The sequence below is a fragment of the Calonectris borealis genome, chromosome 16, assembly GCF_964195595.1.
Source record: "Calonectris borealis chromosome 16, bCalBor7.hap1.2, whole genome shotgun sequence".
Classification (NCBI taxonomy): Eukaryota; Metazoa; Chordata; class Aves; order Procellariiformes; family Procellariidae; genus Calonectris; species Calonectris borealis.
The window spans coordinates 18635931-18654092 of record NC_134327.1 but is presented as its reverse complement, the minus strand read 5'-3'; the positions used below and the strand labels follow the sequence as shown (position 1 = coordinate 18654092).

At 45.3% G+C, this 18162-nt stretch overlaps 1 protein-coding gene across 3 annotated transcripts in view; it reads left to right on the top strand.

The window, feature by feature from the left end:
* Positions 1-17961, top strand: part of MAPK8IP3 (mitogen-activated protein kinase 8 interacting protein 3) — a 72484-nt gene extending 54523 nt beyond the window's left edge. For 2 of the 3 annotated variants that reach the window (XM_075165662.1, XM_075165660.1), the window contains 16 exons: positions 803-962; positions 1814-1909; positions 3392-3553; positions 4286-4451; positions 4906-5091; positions 5697-5883; positions 6676-6798; positions 7051-7131; positions 7664-7731; positions 9182-9330; positions 10160-10331; positions 10457-10570; positions 11981-12019; positions 13856-14035; positions 14301-14444; positions 15017-17961. In XM_075165662.1, coding sequence (XP_075021763.1) covers positions 803-962; positions 1814-1909; positions 3392-3553; positions 4286-4451; positions 4906-5091; positions 5697-5883; positions 6676-6798; positions 7051-7131; positions 7664-7731; positions 9182-9330; positions 10160-10331; positions 10457-10570; positions 11981-12019; positions 13856-14035; positions 14301-14444; positions 15017-15138 — 2149 coding nt within the window. In that variant the 3' untranslated portion in view covers positions 15139-17961. The remainder of the gene's footprint in view (positions 1-802; positions 963-1813; positions 1910-3391; positions 3554-4285; positions 4452-4905; positions 5092-5696; positions 5884-6675; positions 6799-7050; positions 7132-7663; positions 7732-9181; positions 9331-10159; positions 10332-10456; positions 10571-11980; positions 12020-13855; positions 14036-14300; positions 14445-15016) is intronic. The other variant, XM_075165661.1, reaches the window with a different exon arrangement.
* Positions 17962-18162: the final 201 nt, after the last annotated feature.

Below are 18162 nucleotides of genomic sequence, written 5' to 3'. Positions count from 1 at the left end.
GGTGTCTGAGTGCTTTTCAGCAGTGCATTAAACAATGTGACTAACCGCTGTCAGAAGCTCTTTGTTTTCTCATCCTCTCCCCAGGGAAGGAAGCATGTGCGGGGAGGTGTTTTGTTTTAGCAGGGGGTTGTTTTTGTTTTAAGTTTATATGTCATTATGTGCGTATGTGTAGGGGTTTTTGGTTGGGATTGGATTTTTTTGCTGATGTTGTTTGTACCTTGGTATGATACTTTAAAAACCTATTGAGAGCTGGAACTGATAATCAAACAGCCTTTGTTTATATTAAAACATATCTTAAGAGCTCACAGATCAGTTTTTCTTTTAACCTCTGTCAGTGCAAAGCTGGAGTTGTTCTGTTGAAACCAGCAGTTTCAAGAGCAGTTAGTGCATCTTTTCCTTGTCAGCAGAGAAAGCTTTAAAATGAATAGGAAAATAAATAGTTAACTATGATGAAGAAGGGGAGAACTCAAAATGCCTTCCTGATAGAGACATTAGATCAGTAAATTGTAACAGCTAAGCAAAAATTGGTGTGATCTGATAGATTCATAGGTCTTACGGAAGGTTGATTCCCTGTTTTTGAAGGGCTCTTGGAGCATTGAAGTGGAGACAATGATTTGACCTACCACATCACTCAGGTAACAGGGAATTAGAGATTAGGGATGCCTATGTCTGCTTCTCAACAGGGTTTTTCTCTCTCCGATTTCCTGCATCTGTTTTCAGAGATGGATTTGGTTTGCTTTGTGTTTCCTCCCCCTGCTATGGCGACGCTCCCTTAACCTTCAGCTTCTGTTTTTAACCATAGATTGAGAAGTAACGCTGTTGCTTCTCTCCTCAGTGACTGTACGTCCTCAGCACGTCGCGAGCAGAAACGGGAGCAGTACCGCCAGGTCCGGGAGCATGTGCGGAATGATGACGGGCGATTGCAGGCCTGCGGCTGGAGCCTCCCTGCCAAGTACAAGCAGGTAGGGACCACGCTCCGGACAGGCTGAGGGGACATCGTCCCCCACAGTGAAACCAGTGAAGACCTAACTCTTCCACTGGTAGTCTTAGCCTTAGTCCTTAAATATTCCATTTAGAGGTATCCTATGCATGTTTTATTTGTATGATAATTGTAGGCATAGATTAAAGTAATCTTTTCTGTATCTCCACCAAAGTCAATGGAGGGGCCATTCCTCTGCATGAAGGTGCTGAAAGAACTTACCCTAAACCAAAAGTAATTAATTTTCTTTGTCCAGAGCCCAGTACTTGTTTTTGCTTCCTTTGTTATTATAATTGAGCTTGAACATTAGATATTCCATTTATACTCTGAGAACTTTACCAATCGTTTAGTGTAAAAACCAAATGCAGTGCAGTTTGCTCCCACGTCTCCCCAGCAGTAACACAAAATCAAACGTCATCAGCCTCATTTGTTGGCCTATGACTCATTTAACTGGTCAAAGACCACCTGAAAGAAGGAGTCTTGCAGTGTGGTTTGAAAGTGGATGAGTTTCAGGCCATGGTGGAAGGGAACGCCAGTGTTCTGACTTCTTTGTAGGGAGTATCCATTAACAACCCTTTCTCCGTCAGCAGTGCAGCATATAGCCTCTGTTGAGCATAACTGGGGCACCGTATCATGGTGAGAGAGGCAGTCTCTTGGGTGGGCTGCTCCCATCCCTGTAGGGACTCTGTTTCATGCAAGGTGTGAGATGAAGCCTCAGCAGCACCCACCTCTGAGGCTAATAAATTTGGTTCTGCCATATTGGTTACACCTCTTTTACCATAGCCTTGTGTTTACTGCTTTGTACTGTCTTTTTTGTCTTCTGTTCCCCCACAGCTGAGTCCCAATGGTGGTCAGGAAGACACTCGCATGAAAAACGTTCCCGTGCCTGTATATTGTCGCCCACTAGTAGAGAAGGACCCAACCATGAAGGTACGTTGTCTCTGCGTTCCATTCCAGTCCTGAAAGGGGACGTGGAATACAAAAAGAATTTTGGTCGCTAAATGTGCAGTTTTTACAACAATCTGTATTTTTTTTTACATTATATATTCCAAATTCTATCTTCCACTTCCTTTTTTTGAATTGTGGTTTCTAGTGTATGTAGGGAAAAGTACCTGTCTTTGTGAGGACATAGTTCTCAGCTGATTCTGGTTGCCAGATCCCATGCTTCTGTCTTACATCTTACGCTTTTTTGAGACAACTTATAAAATATCAGCAACATTTTATGCTTATAATGCTTTTGCTAAGACTCCTTAGGGTATAATACAAAACAATATAAAAATTCATGAAAATGAGTAGATGAAAGTAAAAATGCATTTCATCACTCTTTTTTAGATTCCACTGTTGACCGAGATTCACTGGTAACAGGCCAAAATAATTTAGAGCAGATTTTTGTCAAGCTATGTCTATCAACACTAGAATATTTTGAATAGAATTGTGGTTGAGATAGATGGTCATCTCTTCACGTAGCACATTTATCTGCTATAACTAGTTGTTTTGAAATAGGCAGTTTGTCATTAACTTCATTCAGAGCTGATTTTTAGATGTCATTCTGATGTTTAAGTTATAACAAAATTCTTACGCTGTTAGTTGTTTCTAGAAGATTGGCATGATCTTTGGATTTGGATAATATTCTGTTCGGCATCTTTCCTTTATGATTTTGGATAAATCCAGCATTTGTTTCTGTATCCTGTTCCCATCATTCTCCTAAAAAACTATCTGGAAACAGTTAATAGGAGGTTAGCTAAATTTGATTTCAGAAAATACGCAATGTGCTTCTTTCACTCTATACTGGTTATGTAGGGAGCTAAACCAGCACAGTTTGTTTTCCCTTTTTTTTTTGTGACTTCTTTTTTTGCTGTCTTAGTTCTTTAAATAGCTCTCCAAGATCAGACAAACACTGATTTTTGGACAAAGGAGTGTGTGAGGAAGCAGAAGAGTGCAAGGGGTGGGAGGGGGACTAGGGAACAGGAGTGCACTGAATGTGTATCCTCAGCCAAGCAGTCACTGTCAATTTTGGTTAAGCAGTCATGCTTATTGTACCCCGAGCTAGTAACATCTGCCATGTCCTGCTTGCTTTGCTAGAATGACTTAGGAACCCCAGAGTCAGAAAAACTGAGGACGTTTCAGAAGCCTGTTTTCAGTTATGCACCTGATTTATTATCTTTATTTTCTTTAAATCTGTTAGTCACATCTGTTAAAAAACCAGTGATTTTCATTAGGTTACAGAGAACCTTTATCTTACCTCCATCAAATCTGACTGTGTCTAGTAGAAATCAACAAGATCTGTTGTTTCCAACTAAATATTTTAAGTGTTTGACATGTGTCCACAGTTCTCTACAAAGGTGCCTGAATTTCAAGAGACTCGGGAGCCTCCAGAATTCTTAGTTTAAGATTCCTGTTTCTGTTACTTAGCTGTGGTGTGCAGCTGGGGTCAATCTCACAGGATGGAGACCTTTGGAGCCAGAGCCTGGGAATGGGCAGAAACTGGATCCTGGACGTGATCCCCTCACCTGTGATAGGGAAGTGGAAGGCGAGAACAGCAAAAGTAACCATACATCTCCTGAAAAGAAAAAGGTCAGAAAAGAAAATGGATTTTTTTTTTTTCCTCCGGTGTTTTTTCTCATTCCATCCCTGACATGCCCCCTCTCTCAGTACCTTTGTACTGTGCTATATAATGCTCTAACTTCTACTTCTGAGGCTTCATCTTGCGGGGCAGGGTTGTGGTGTTCTGGCTCTTCAGTAACTTTCTGTGTGATTTGGGATAAATCATCCAGGATAAAATTTTCCAACTTCTGCTTTTGAAACATTTGGAATTTTGAAAAAATTCCTAATACTAAGGGTAATTAAGTGCTTGATGAGGTTGCTAGGAAGATTATAGAGTCCTCATCACTGTAAATTAATAAATAAATAAATAAATAAAAAGTTTTGTTAAAAAGAACATAGACATAGCAGAGTCCATGAGTCCATTTGATTCAGAAGTTGAAGCTCTTGAGATTTATTCCATCTCTGGTTTCTGGTATTCTGTCTAAAGTGAATGTTCAGTGATACATTAGTCAGACATCTCAGAAGAGAAATTAATAGCCAAACTCCTCTTACCCTAGGGAGCCAGATAGGCTCTTTGGCAGTGTTCCAGGTACTAGTGCAGCAACGTGAACGAAATTTGCATAGCTCATATTGTTTATTTGCATCAGCGAGGAAGAGACTTGGCTCTTTGAAGCCGGCATGTGTAAATGTTGCCAAGCGCTAATACACTCAGTCTGATCTGAGGGGAGCACTGATTCTGCCCGTGTGATTGCTTTCCTGAAGGCAAAGGAGCTCCATGAAATGGATGCCACGTCCAGTCGTGTCTGGATCCTCACCAGTACGCTGTCAACAAGTAAAGTTGTAATTATTGATGCCAATCAGCCTGGCACAGTGGTGGACCAGTTCACTGTCTGCAATGCTCACGTGCTCTGCATCTCCAGCATCCCTGGTAAGTGCGGGCTTGTGGTCTGCACAAGGTCACCTGCTCCACTGAGGAGTGACAAATGTAGCATCCTCACTTCAGAACTAACCCTAGGGCCCTGCTGCATTCTGTAATTGTCCCTCAAAACCGTAACTCCGATCTTGCCTTCGTGTAGTGCCTTTCTGTGGAGACCTCTCACTGTTGAATGTTTAGTAGGTGGTTCCTTTGGCATGTAAAGGATGGTTCTTGGGAGCAAGACTGAGCCTTGCCCAGGTTTGGGAAGGCTCTGTAGCTGGCCTGGATGTTGATGCTAGGAATGAGGGAATTCGCCGTGATGTTGACTGATGCTGTGATGCCTCCCCAGCGTAGTGAACCCTGAGGGTCAGCATCTCCCATCCATATGATTACCTCAGGAATACTGCCACATTTAAACTAGCAGTGACAGCTAGATTTATGGGAGAATCTGTTCTTTGCCCTTCAGCGGCCAGTGAGAGTGATTATCCTCCAGGCGAGATCTTTCTGGAGGGAGATGTAAATCCTGAAGAGTCGTCTGGAACAGATGGTGTCTTGGCAGGAATCACTCTGGTGGGCTGTGCGACCCGCTGCAACGTGCCACGAAGCAATTGTTCCTCGCGTGGTGACACACCTGTGCTGGACAAGGGACAGAGTGAGTTTTGGGCATTGAACAGCAGTCCAATTATAGCTAGTCCCGTATGAGCTTACGGTCTTACAGCTGCATCCTCCTGTCCCTGAGTTAACTACTTCAGAGGCCTCAAGAAGTTTCTTAATGTGGTACAGAAGGACCAAAGGCCCTTTTGGTGCCCTTCTCTTTAGAGCCCTCCTTTTCTCTCTGAGCGATCCACATCCTGCAGCCGGTTGCAGGGGTTATATAGCAGAGTATTTTGGACAGGTGATATGTTTCCCCTGCTACAATTGCTTCTGTTCTCATTGCTTTCTCTTCTGAACCCTGTCTTCTTGTGAAGTCAGTTAAGCCCATATGAAAACCATAGTGATGCCCTTGCTGACTCCATACTGCAGTGGACAGCCCTGGAGAACTTCCGATGTTTTGCTAGTCACAGATTGTGCCTAACTTTAAAATAGCCTCTCTTCCCCATCCAGGCAGAAAACACTGGATGAGCTGCTGTCTGTGGTGCAGGCTCAGGGCTTGATTGAATTTGGCAAGGAAGGATAAATTAAAAAATTGACAGCCCAATTTCTGTATAGGTAACTTACCAGCTCGTTCTCTAGTACGTCTCACACTCTGTCTTTTAGGTGAGGTGGCTGCTGTCTGCAATGGGAAGATCAACCAGTCCCAGTCTACTGAGGAGGCAACAGAAGCTACGGAGGTACCAGAGAATGGTACAAGCGAGGCAGAGCCTGCTCAGGCCCGGCCTGGGCCCCTCACGGAGCATGTGTTTACAGATCCAGTCCCTGCACAGGCACCTCTTAGGCAGAACGGGTAGGCAGTCTGGGGCCAAAGTGTCAGTTCAGTTACTTATCAGCTCTGTTTTCATAAGCTTTTTGATGTGAGAACCAGCCTGATCTTCCGATGAAGTGTCAAACTTTTTTCAGTTTTGTGCCCAAATAGTATTACACTGGGATGATAGGGAGAGAAAGAAATGAAATGAAAGCAAACATGATTCAGCCTGCAGCAGACTGTCAGCTGTTTAAGTGCAAATATTTGATCTCTCAGTATGAATTTAGACCTGCTGTTAAGACAGATCTTCCAAAGTACATGTACACTTAATGTTGTTTCTGAAGGAGCTTATTGATCCATGTGTAAAAATGATGATTGGTTTATTCTAGTAATACCTCTAATGTGCTGTAAAGATAATGAAGAAAGCATATTCAGCACCAAAAAATTCTTAAGAAATTGAGTCTGATGTGATGGCCTGAGGAGCAAGGTGGAAGTCTTGGATAGAAATTGTTCCTAAATGACCAAGTTGTTCTAAGTTCTTCCTGTTGAAGTTGGAAATGAACAGAGAAAATATTGTTTATATAATAGGACTGCCAAACACTAAGTTAAGTTCTATAGATTTGAAGTACTTGCTATTTGTATTGGTGGGGAAAAAAGGAAGTTTCGCAAAATGCAGATTCAGGAGTCAAGCAATTAAAAAACACTGAAGAGAAGGAAGCGATTTGTGTATACAAGTGCCCTTATCTGATTGTGAATGCCAGACTGTGAGCGTAGATGGGCATTCTGTGTATTGCTGCTACTAAAGCCTCTAACAATGCTCTTTTGCCTCCTCAGGGAGAATGGGCAGCTGAAGACAGAGTCATGCACGACACTGCCAGATCAGGAGTTGAACGGGGATGCTGCTGGGACTTGCACCAGTGCTGCCCCCACCATGTGGCTGGGAGCACAGAACGGCTGGTAGGTTCCCCTTGGGCTGGCAGATCTCTATCACCTCCATTCTCTTCTGGGCTCCACTTTTCATGTCCTCACACCTTTAGTTCACTTCTTGTTTCTGGAGTAGGTTTCCGTTGCTCGTTGTTGTTCTGAGCCCTCATTTTCTTACCTAACCTCCACCTTTCCTACCAGAAGAAAAGACTCAAGCCTAGTAAGGCTGAAGGCGTGGGGCCTTTGGGGCCTTTCTGCTAACCCTCCCCAATTTCTTTCTCGCAGGCTTTATGTGCACTCGGCTGTATCCAACTGGAAGAAGTGTCTGCACTCGATAAAGCTGAAGGACTCTGTACTTAGTCTAGTGTAAGTGTGCATGCCAAGGGATGCTGAAGGAGAAGGTTCAGGGCCTAAGCGGTATTTTAGATGGGAGTAGCAGCTCTTTGTCAGTCACGTTTTTCTTTGTTCTTCTAAATGCATTGGTTTATGAGGAAAGTTTCCTTAGGTTTTTGTTATTGGAAAGCCTCATACTGAGCCATTTTCCTGCTCAACTGCAGACCTGACACAATTCAATGAACAAGATACTAAATGAGATGAGCAGTTATCAGGAGGCAGTAAGGAGGGAGGAGAAAGACAAAATTTCACTGGGGTGTAAATTAGGTGGAATTTGTTGAAATTGATGGAGTTTGTAGTGTGAAGGTGAAGTTAACCTCAACAGGAAATCTACAGTGAAGATAAGAGGTGTGACCCTTGGCCGCTGCAGGATGTTCCTGCAAGTGCTAAACTGAATGGGAATTGTAGAAGGAACATAAAGATGGTGTGCATGTATGTCAGAAAGGATTTGTTAGTCCCTTACTTCTACAGATTTTTGTAAGTATTTACTTTTCTGTGATTTCAGGCATGTGAAAGGGAGAGTCCTTGTTGCTCTGGCAGATGGAACACTAGCCATATTCCACCGGGGGGAAGGTAAGAATCAATGTAATAGGAGAGAACCAAACTTGGCTGAAAGGGTAGCAATGGATTAAATGCTACTCTGAGTTGAGAAGGAAAGGTGCTGGCTTGCCAGAGTACAAACATACAGTTAAAATGCATAGCTATTATACACATGTAATCCTTATCCTAAGACATCTAAGGCATACTTTAACACCATTTCCTGAGCTTTTCTGAACAAAAACATGTGTGTATGTGCTGTGTAGCACACGCGGAGTAAATGCAACGCTTTTTAGGAATACATATGCTGTGCAGTTTTTTGGGGCATGCTTGGTAAGTTTAATGCATTTGGGCCATATTGGTGTTACTGTGCATTCACAAATCAGCTGTAACAGGGCTTGCAGAGGGAGCTCCACACAGCTCAGGCTGTACCTGAGCAGATCATCTGTGCAGTTGTAAATCGGCCTGCTGCTTCCCAGAGAGGTTGGACTTTGTGTAAGCAGTGGAATTGATCACTGCACGTACACAGCAGGCAGAGCTGGGATTCTCTGGAAATCTGGAAATCCCAGACAAATGGTGCCTTTGCATTACACTTGATCAGTTTTTCTTGTTGCAAAAAACAGATGCCCAAGTAATCTGACGTGCCTTAATCTTGTCAATTCAAGATATTTTTTGAATTCTATATTTCTTGTCCTCTTCACTGCTGTAGGTTTTGTTTCCCTATAACTTGAGCAGTTTCTGAGCTGTGTTCATACCTGAAAGCACATGGGAACTTGCTACCTGTGACTAATGTTTGCATATGAAGAACTTGGTTATTCATTGAGTAGCAGTTTATCCAGCACGCTGAAATAAGAGATTTCTGGTTTTGTGCAATCCAAATTTTAATTCAGCCCTTGTCATGAGTTCCAGCCTGACCATTGACACATAAAAATTGTTCCCATCAGAAATAGGATAAAGCTTCATGACATAGAGGCCACCTGTCTGTGAAGGACACAGTATCTGCCTGGTTAGTTAGAAAATAAGCGTGAGAGAAGGGAGATTGATTCCTTATCTGAATTTGACACTTCGGGGAAATTATGTTGTCCGTCTGTGATAGGAGGAAGCCTCACCACAAGGACTGTACGGTCCACTTCCTTTTAAGTTTCTGCATAGTCTTGTTAGGCTGTCTTTCTTCTCCTGCTGTTTTTGTTGTACTTGTTAGAGAAGCCTGTTCACTTCATTACAATGAAAAGATGTTTAAATTAGTCTGATTTGGACAGCTTTCAGCCCACCAAACTAAACTTTATTGTCATGTGTTTCGTAAGTATAAGGCTGTGCCCGAAGTAGTATTGTGGATTCATGGGAAGTTCACAGACATAAACAAAATGAGCATTTGAGTATTAGCTAAGCCCGTATACCTAGATATACACGGAAAGGTGGATGATTCTGTTGTATACTGACACGTCATGAAGGAGATGCATCTTTCCATAATTGTTTTTCACCTTAGATGGTCAGTGGGATCTCAGTAATTACCATCTAATGGACCTCGGTCACACTCACCATTCCATCCGCTGCATGGCTGTTGTGTATGATAGAGTCTGGTGTGGCTACAAGAACAAAATCCATGTTATCCAGCCTAAGACAATGCAGATTGAGGTAAGAGAGCAAATACGTGTGTATGCATGCACATGCTTGTGTTGTATTTATTCTTATAGCTGTTTTGTGCTGCAGTATATGGAGATGCAGAACCTTTGTATTGTCATTGCTGACTGTAGGACCCAAACTGTCAATCTGAGTCATGTTTGCCAGGGGGTATTTATTCCTTCCTCCCTTTGCGGAGCTTAGATAAGTCTAAACTGAGCAGTTTCTTTGCCTTTACTAGTGAGTCTATGAGGCCCCATACTGTACAAATGTACGTGTGTGCTTTACAGCCACCCTTCATATAGAGTCTAAGACTTCTCCATCTGCAGGCATTGTGGCACAAAGGAAGACTACAGTTAGCAAGCCCCAGTGATGCCACTTGCCTAATCAAAAAATGACGTTTAGAGCTTTTTGGTTGAAATTCAATACAGTGGTGTTGGTACAGACCTGTTTGACAGTGCTTGGAATAATTCTAATCAAAGGGAGAAGAAGTGCTGAATCTGAAGTTCACATCAGTGAGCCAAGGCAGTTTGATCTTTGGAATTTATACTGGAGTTGTGTGTTTTCCTTTTCTACCAAGCACATTGAAAGCTCTTGGTTTCTAAATGTTCTTGCTCCTAAAGTGGTCTGCAAATCTCTGCAGAGCTGCTATACAACTCATCATTTCAAACGAGGGATTTTCTGTATACTGTAGTGAACTTCTGAGGTTAGCTGGCATTAACACATTTTCTCCAAGAGCTTTGAAACCCAAACAAGTGATCTCAGTTGAGGAGAATGGAGTATATGTGTCGATAATTGCAAACCTTTTGTGAGCTCACATTGGTCCACCTATTTGGCATTTCAGAAATCCTTTGATGCCCACCCTCGGCGAGAGAGTCAGGTGCGGCAGCTGGCATGGATTGGAGATGGAGTGTGGGTTTCTATCCGCCTGGACTCCACCCTGAGGCTTTACCATGCCCACAGCCATCAACATCTGCAAGACGTCGACATTGAGCCTTATGTCAGCAAGATGCTAGGTGAGGCAGTAGGGACTGTCAGTAAACGGTCTGTTGATTTCTGAGATAAGAGAGAAATCAAAATTCATTAGCAGACCTTGCCCAAAGTCATAACTGACTCCCCAATTCTTATGCATGCTTACTAGGCACTGGAAAGCTGGGCTTCTCGTTCGTGCGGATTACAGCCCTGCTCATTGCTGGCAACCGCCTCTGGGTAGGGACAGGGAACGGTGTCGTCATCTCCATTCCATTGACTGAGAGTAAGTGACATTTATTGGAGATACTTCTGCGTCCCCCCCCCAAAAAAAGAATGCTTTTGCGTGTTATTTGTGCAGCATGGCAGGTGGCTCTGGCAGGCTAATGCTTTCCGGACATTTTTACTCTAAACTTGATACACCTTTGATCATAGCAGTGTTCAGAGAGAAGAGCCCTGAGTATGAGCAACCCTGAACTTGGTCTAACTCTGCCTTATTAAGGTATTAAGTGTTCGGTTAAATGGATTTAACCTCTTTAAAACCAAATAGGTATTTGTTACTGTCCCTTTCAGTTCAGTGGAAGCCATTTCCTTCTTGGGAGACCAATGACATCTCTACCATCCATACAGTCTTCTTTTTTGAGCGTGACCTTGACAGAGCAGACTGATGTGAACTGATTCGGTAGCTACTGGAAAGCAGGAGAAACAAAGCTTTGGGAATTGTAGTAAGTCTCCAAAAGGAGGCCATGGGATGAGAAGTCACCAGGAAATTTTGTTTTGGCATAGACATCTAAATGTCTCCATAATAGTATTTTCCAGAAACTGGCCTTAGAAAAGCTTCATTTACTCAAATTAGGGCTCAGCTTTATCAGTCAAGTAGAAATCAATATTCTACGCCTAATCCAACCTGGTGAGGAGACCCAGCAGTAGTAGTTAATAGGTGTGTCTCTGGAGCTGAAAGTTCAGTTGGAGCTCTTAGTAATCCTGTTCTGTACCTGCCAGTCAGCATCTAATTTTGAAGGTCTGTTCCAGATTGTAATGGGGGAGTAGGATTTGAGGCTAATTGCAGTTGCTTTCGACAGAAAGCAGCCAAATTTACATTTTCTCACCACTGGTAGCAGGAAACCTGAGAAGCAAATGGCTCTTGTGTCAGAGGAGCAAACTTGTTGTAATCCTCCTGGAAGTCAGGGCCAAGATGGTCTCCTCTCAGGCTAGTCGAGCTGGATGTGCCCAGGGCTGACACCAGGAGGCCAGTGACACAGTCGTCTTTGCGCATTGCAATCTTGGTCTCATTTCTGAATCCCTGTTTTAAAGCCCATTCTTTCTTGGGGCTGCTGTCCTAATTCTGAGTTAAACTTTTTCCCTGCTGTAAACCAGTTGCGTTATCTTTTGGTGTTTCTGTAAAAATGTCATAAGCAGTAAGGTCTCACTCGAAACTTTAGCCATGGATCCTTGTGACCATGGTCCCTCTCCCATCTCAGATATTGCATTTGTCCTTGTAAGATAAGAGCAAAGTGAGCAGCAACGGTGTTGATGTAAACTGATCTGAGCCTGTAGCTCCTGTTGTGGTTTCTCTAGATTTTATACATTTCTGTTGCTCCCTGAATTTTCTCCCAGTAATCACCTTTTTCTTCTCTCCCATCCTGCCTGTTTCTTCCCGTGCCCCTCTGTGTTCCCACTCCTTGCCTGTGCCTAGCTGTAGTCCTCCACCGAGGCCAACTCCTTGGGCTCCGGGGTAAGTCCATTGCCTCCTTCCTTCAGCTTTCACTCCTTTTGCACCCATTCACCTTTGCAGTCACCTTCCCACCCTTCCATCCTGCCATTCAGCTCTCTCCATCCATTTTTCCTCATCATTCTTTCATTTTAAGTTGATCTGGAAAGCGGCCAGAGACAGTAATGTAAATATCCGCATTTCCCATGGCTAAAAACATTTTCATCCATCTCATCAGCCATCCCTCTGGTTTTTTTGTGTCAAGAGTACTTTATTCTTCATCAGTAGTTCCCTTATTATGGTAGGCCAGGTTTGAGATGGGGACTGTAAAGGTTCATTCAGTCAGAGAGTTCCAGGAAGCAGGAGTAGAGTGTTCTTCCAATGTCTTCCTTGGTCATCCTTGGTTTTCCAAGGATGCTTCTCTCATCAGTTCCAGGCCAATGGCAGCTGCGAGTAATCAACCAAGACTGTTAACCAGAGGGGACTTTGATAAACATTAAGAATTGTTTGGTTTTGTGCCAGTTAACGCAGGGTCTCAGTTCAAATTGATGCTTACCTTAGCCTCTCCAGAGTCAGAAAGAAGTATTTTTTTCTCATTGTAAGACATTTCTGTAGCTGTCCAGAAGCATTATCAACACGTGTCTCCTCCTTTTAAAGCATCTGATATTGGTTGCAGTAAGAAGCCAGAGACTGACTGAGAAGAAGTGCTGGTAGCAGCCCTGTCTGTCATCGGATGAGCTCATCCGGTTATAGCTGCTCACAGCAAACCAAAGCACAGAGGTGCAGAGAGCCTTCATCTTGGGGATCTTCCCCCTGCACACACTGATTGTCATTCTTCCATCAAAATATTTGTACTTGTCTCGCCATCCTGGCCCTGATAGGTAAAAGTCTCCTTAATAATTGAAATCCAGCCCAAGCCAAAATGCAGAACTACAGATAATTAAGCAAGCAATTCAGTTCTCTCACAGGAAGTGAAAGCCTTCTGATCTTAGTGCTGTTTCTGTTTTACTGATGTGGGTGCATGCGGAAGGAAAGCATCTCCCATCCTGAGCTCTGAGCACTGGTCTCTGTTCCTTGGTGAGTCGAAGCCTTCACATTCTCGGAGCCTGGACAGGAAGGATGCAGGCCCCTGAGCCCACCTTGAAATCCTTGGAAGCTGTGGATGGTGAACATCTTTTAGATGTTCATTGCTTGAGTGGCTGATGTTCTGGTGTCACGGCTAAATCAAGGACTAAGGAAGGACCTCACTCCCCTGCTGTGACATTTACTGGGCTGAGGCGCATTCACCAGACCCAGAGACTGCTTTCAGCAGCCTGTGTGCTCACGGCTTGGCATGAGCAAAGGACTTAACTTGGAAATTGAGCAACTTCACCAATCCAGAATATGGCAGTCATTCTCCAGGTGCCCTTAACGTCTCATGGGTACAGTGGACATCTTTGGATACCCTGCCAGGTACAAAAGACCAAGATTGATCCTAGGAGAGTAGGTGATTTCTGGAGCCTGGACAGGATTGCTATTGGTGAAGAGGCCTTCTCTGGGACACCTCAGAGACCTTGTCTAGCTTGCCCTAGGGTCACTCTTGCCCAGCATCTCCAGGGATGTGTGCCTCATTAGTAGCCAAATACTAGATTTGATGAAAAAATGTAGTTTGTTATCATGAGTGTATTGTTACCAGCCTAAGAGAGGGGCTGTATAGTCTAGTGTGGTCTCCTCCATCACGTCCTTTATACAAGACCTTTGAAGAGACCTGTGCCTTTAAAGGTTTTCCTTCATGGCTCATGAGTTTTCTCTTTGATTGAGTCCCTTCTGTAAATGGGACTCAAAGCCATCACTGACAATATTCCTCCTCCCTGTCCCTAGCCAACAAGACCTCACCAACCTCTGGAGAGGGCAGCCGCTCTGGCGGGGTCATCCACGTGTATGGTGATGACAACAGTGACAAATCTGCCAGCAGTTTCATTCCCTACTGCTCCATGGCTCAGGCACAGCTCTGTTTCCACGGCCACCGTGATGCTGTCAAGTTCTTCGTCTCTGTGCCTGGTAAGGCTGAGCACAGCCCTTCCTTGTGAGGGTCTTGTCCCGCCATCCATTCTGCGGCAGGAGCTTGAGCTGATCTGCAGCAGACGGCTGTCCGTGCCATTTCTAGCACTTGCAGATCACCGTGGCTCGGACATCAGTAGTTTAAATTGCGGTGACTTACAGATTTCACCAGCAGAAGGAATTGGCCTGCCCAGTTGTGTTTGTGTGTGTGTTAACTGCATGGGGGCTGAGCAGAGGCAGTGACAGCACCTCTGTCCTCTCCCAGGCAATGTCCTAGCAACCCTGAATGGGAGCGTGTTGGACAGCCCTTCGGAGAACCCCAGCACAGCGGCCACAGAGACCGAGGGGCAGAAGCTGAAGAATGTCCTGGTGCTGAGTGGAGGAGAAGGGTACATTGATTTCCGGATTGGTGAGTGCCTGTGGGGGGAGGCATCTGGAACAGGAGGGGGTGCAAGGTCGTGGTCATGGAGGGAGGGATTACTGCTGTGGGGAGCGAAATCTGGAAAGCGATGCTCTCTGTTTCTCCTGCCTCTGGCTGTGAGGGCTGATAGCAAGCATTTTCCTTGCACAGCACAAGGCTGCCAAACCCTGCCCTGCCTGTGCCTGCAGTGACACTCAGTCTGCGTTAATGGCCCTAGAAAAAATAAAACCATCTGTGCCACTGGCTCCAAACATTGCTGCTCCACTGTGGTCACCAGTGCTGCTCAAGGGCGCTCTGTGTTGTAAACATTGGCTTCCCCGAAAGGAAGGGTGGTTTTCCCTAATGCTGGAGATGGTTTGTTCCATCCATACGGTCCTGCTTCCGAAAAGCATCATGTTGCTGTAAGAGTTCTGCAGGCATAAAGAAAGGTCTCAGCTCATGCTGTCTGTTGTCAGACTGCCGAGGCTGTGACAGGGATACGGGCCTCTTTGGAAGTATTCCAGAGCAGTGCAATTTGGGTTTTTCTTTCTTGCCTTTTTTACTCTGTTTTCTCTCTTCAGGGGATGGAGAAGATGATGAGACAGAGGAGAATGCAGGAGATGCCACCCAGGTGAAGCCAGTACTTTCCAAGGCTGAAAGGAGCCACATTATTGTGTGGCAGGTATCATACATCCCTGAGTGAGAATTTCTTCTTTCCCACCAATGTAAGTGTCCCTCCTCCCGCCTGAATGCCAAGATGTACATACAGAACGCCTGCATTATACCTACTGCTGGAAACCGACCCCAGACAACTGCAATGGCTCCTGCCTCGGACTGTGACCCCCTTCTAACCTCTGAACTTGCAGCTTTCATCTTGGGCCCGTGCGCTTTCTGCGTGGTTGGATTATTGTTCTGCTCTGGAGCTGGCATCTACAAGGAGAGAAATGGCAGTGCATCGATGAAGTGAAGCTTGGAGCTGGAACTGTGCGCAGCCTTTGCCCAGCGCTCGGCAGCTGGCAGCTGGATGGGTGGTGGCTCAGGTTCTCTGGCAGGTTGCCTCACTCCCACCTGCATGAGAAGAAGTACGTCCCCCTGGTGTCCCCTGCCAAAGCAGTGATGGTGAATCACAACTTCTATAGCACCCTAGCAGAAATCCTTTCTGGTTCACCAGTGGACTCTCCAACTTATCCCTTAAGCACAGAATAATGTCCCATGGACTGAGAGCAGCCAGGTCCAAGGAACCCTCAACAGAAAGGAGTGTCAGGGTTTGGGCAGCACTTCTGCTGTTTGGCTGGAGAAGGCAGCAGTGCCACTACTGTGGGGAACACATCCTCCATACTTGCAGACGGAAAGTCTCCGTCCTCTGCTGCTGCTGTCTCAGCCAGCAGTCGTGTGCTGGGTGACTGTGTGTGTCCGGAGAGGATTGTTTGGTAATCTCAGATGGGAGATGGGTGTTTGATGGAGGAGGCCACAGGGCCTTTGGAAACTGGTAGCAAAGGGGTACTGGAACCTTGCTTTTTTAAGAGCAAAAAAGGCAGCAATACTTTTAACTCTCCCTTCCAAAAATGCCTTTCCAGGCAGAAAACAACTCTGGAGTTCATTCTGAAAGGTTCAGGAGGAAGCTATCTCTGCATAGCATTTGTTGGCTTTCAAAACACAGGCGAGGGCAGATGCTGTTGGTCTGCTGTGAATTCTGCATTAACACATTGAGATTACCTTGACTCCTAAGGCTGTGTCCCCATCCCGGGAACTGTTGGAAGAGAGGGCTGTTTTCCTTCACACTCTGGCTGTCCGTTAGGAAAGACTGTGTAGGTGCAGTCAAGGTATAGAAAGGCTATGTCTCACCTGAGGTCACACAGAAAAAGGAATTGAGGCCAGATCTCCTGATCTCTTTTACCCAACATCGCGAGCACTGACTTTGTTACTAAGTAGTTTGAAAAGCTGGAAATTTCTGACTCCTGAAAAGAATTGACAACCCCCGAGAAAATTTCTGACGGTCCTCCTTGTGTAAGCAGTGCTGGGGGATTGCAAATGTGCATCCTGCTTACACGAGAAGCAGCAAAAAATGGGGCCAGGGAGAGTGGTTTTGAGCTCCAGATGTAGCGGCGATGGTTTGTCCTTCCTTCCCGACAGCAGAAGCAGTCCTGTCTCCACAAGGCCAAGTTCCGTTTCCTTTGAACACTCCCTCCTGGATGTGCAGGACTGGAGCACGTGGCGGTTGTTAGTGATGAATTTGGAAGCTCCTGGTGGTCATGTTGTTTCTTCCCTGTGCTGTGCAGCACCCCGGGGTTCACAGTCCTTGTGCCAGTGTGGCGGTATGGGGACAGCTATAGGAAGCCTCCATCTTCTGGGAAGCTCCCAGCTGTGCCCTGTGCTTGTTGCCACGGACCAGGCTGCCCCCAAGGCTTGTAGTCTAAAGCTACTCCTGTGCTGCAGGGATGTAGTATTCCCAGGGGAAGCTCTAACATGTGGCATCTGTCCTGACGTAGCAGCACTGAAATGATTTTTGGATCCACAGTTCAGAAGAGGCTGGGGCAAGAGGACATCTCTGGAGAACAGAGGCTCAGCCACCAAAGTACGGAGGCACAGTGGTGCCCACGCTGCCTGTGAGCAGTGCTGGTGACATGCCCACTAACCTCTTCTCACTGAGGTAGGAAACCAGCTGGATGGTGTCCTCCAGCCGTTGGTACACCGGGCTCTGTGGCTGGTGTTTGGCTAAGGGATGCTTGGAGCCGCCACCTGCATGTGGGGGGACCTTTCACCGGGGACATTTCACTGCTGACCGTGCCAGACTTCTCGTCCGCTCTCCCGAAATGCTTTCTGCTAGGAGAGTTCTCTGGATCACAACACGGAGTGCATTAAAGTTAAGAAGATCAACATTTAGATCACAGATTCCACAGACATAACAGTTCATCAGTTAGGGCCAGGTAAACGTCATAATTTGGGCTAATTGAAGCAAAAAAAACCCCAAACCCTGGTAGGCCCAGTTCCTTAACTCTGTCTACTCTTCCATAGGAAAATACAGAATTGCAACGTTCTTACCTCTTACTGTTTGTTCTCTATCTGGTTTTAGCAGTTGAAGTGACAGTACTTGGTCTCCTGTCACCCACTGGGCCCTGGCAACATAAGGAAACCGGTCTTGGGCCTCTACCAACAGGTTCCTTTCCAGCTCGGTGCATGTTTTCCTCCAAGAGAAGCACATGTCCAAGAGGGGCAGCCACAGCTAAGTAGAACCAGCCTCTGTTGTCAGCTCCTGTGGGCGTTTGGTGGCTGCTGGGCAGCAAGGTGAGAACTGACTGGCTTCAACACACTTCCCTGTCATATCTCCACTGTGATGTATGTAAAGTATCTTGTATGTTACAAAAGGATTTTAAAAAGTGTCTTAAGGCCTGTAAACTCCGCTATTTGTTCTGAAGATGGCATTCTGTAAAGAGACTGCTGTATGAATACGTTCCCTTGCTTTGTCCCCTATGCTATCAAACAACAAACCATATCTGTTCTGTATGTAATAAATGTGTTAACATCAGCAGGTGTGGGCGTCTTGTTCCTATAAAGGCACTGGGATTTCTGCTCAGTCTTTAATAACAGCAAGACGCTTAAAAGGGTGGGAATGGCAGCTCAAGTGTTCACCATTGAGCAATTCAGTGGCAAGAAATGAGATGTGGATTGCTCACTGGGTCAGAGCAGAAGGGGCTGGTCCTGCAAGCCACAGTACAATCTGTAGCTT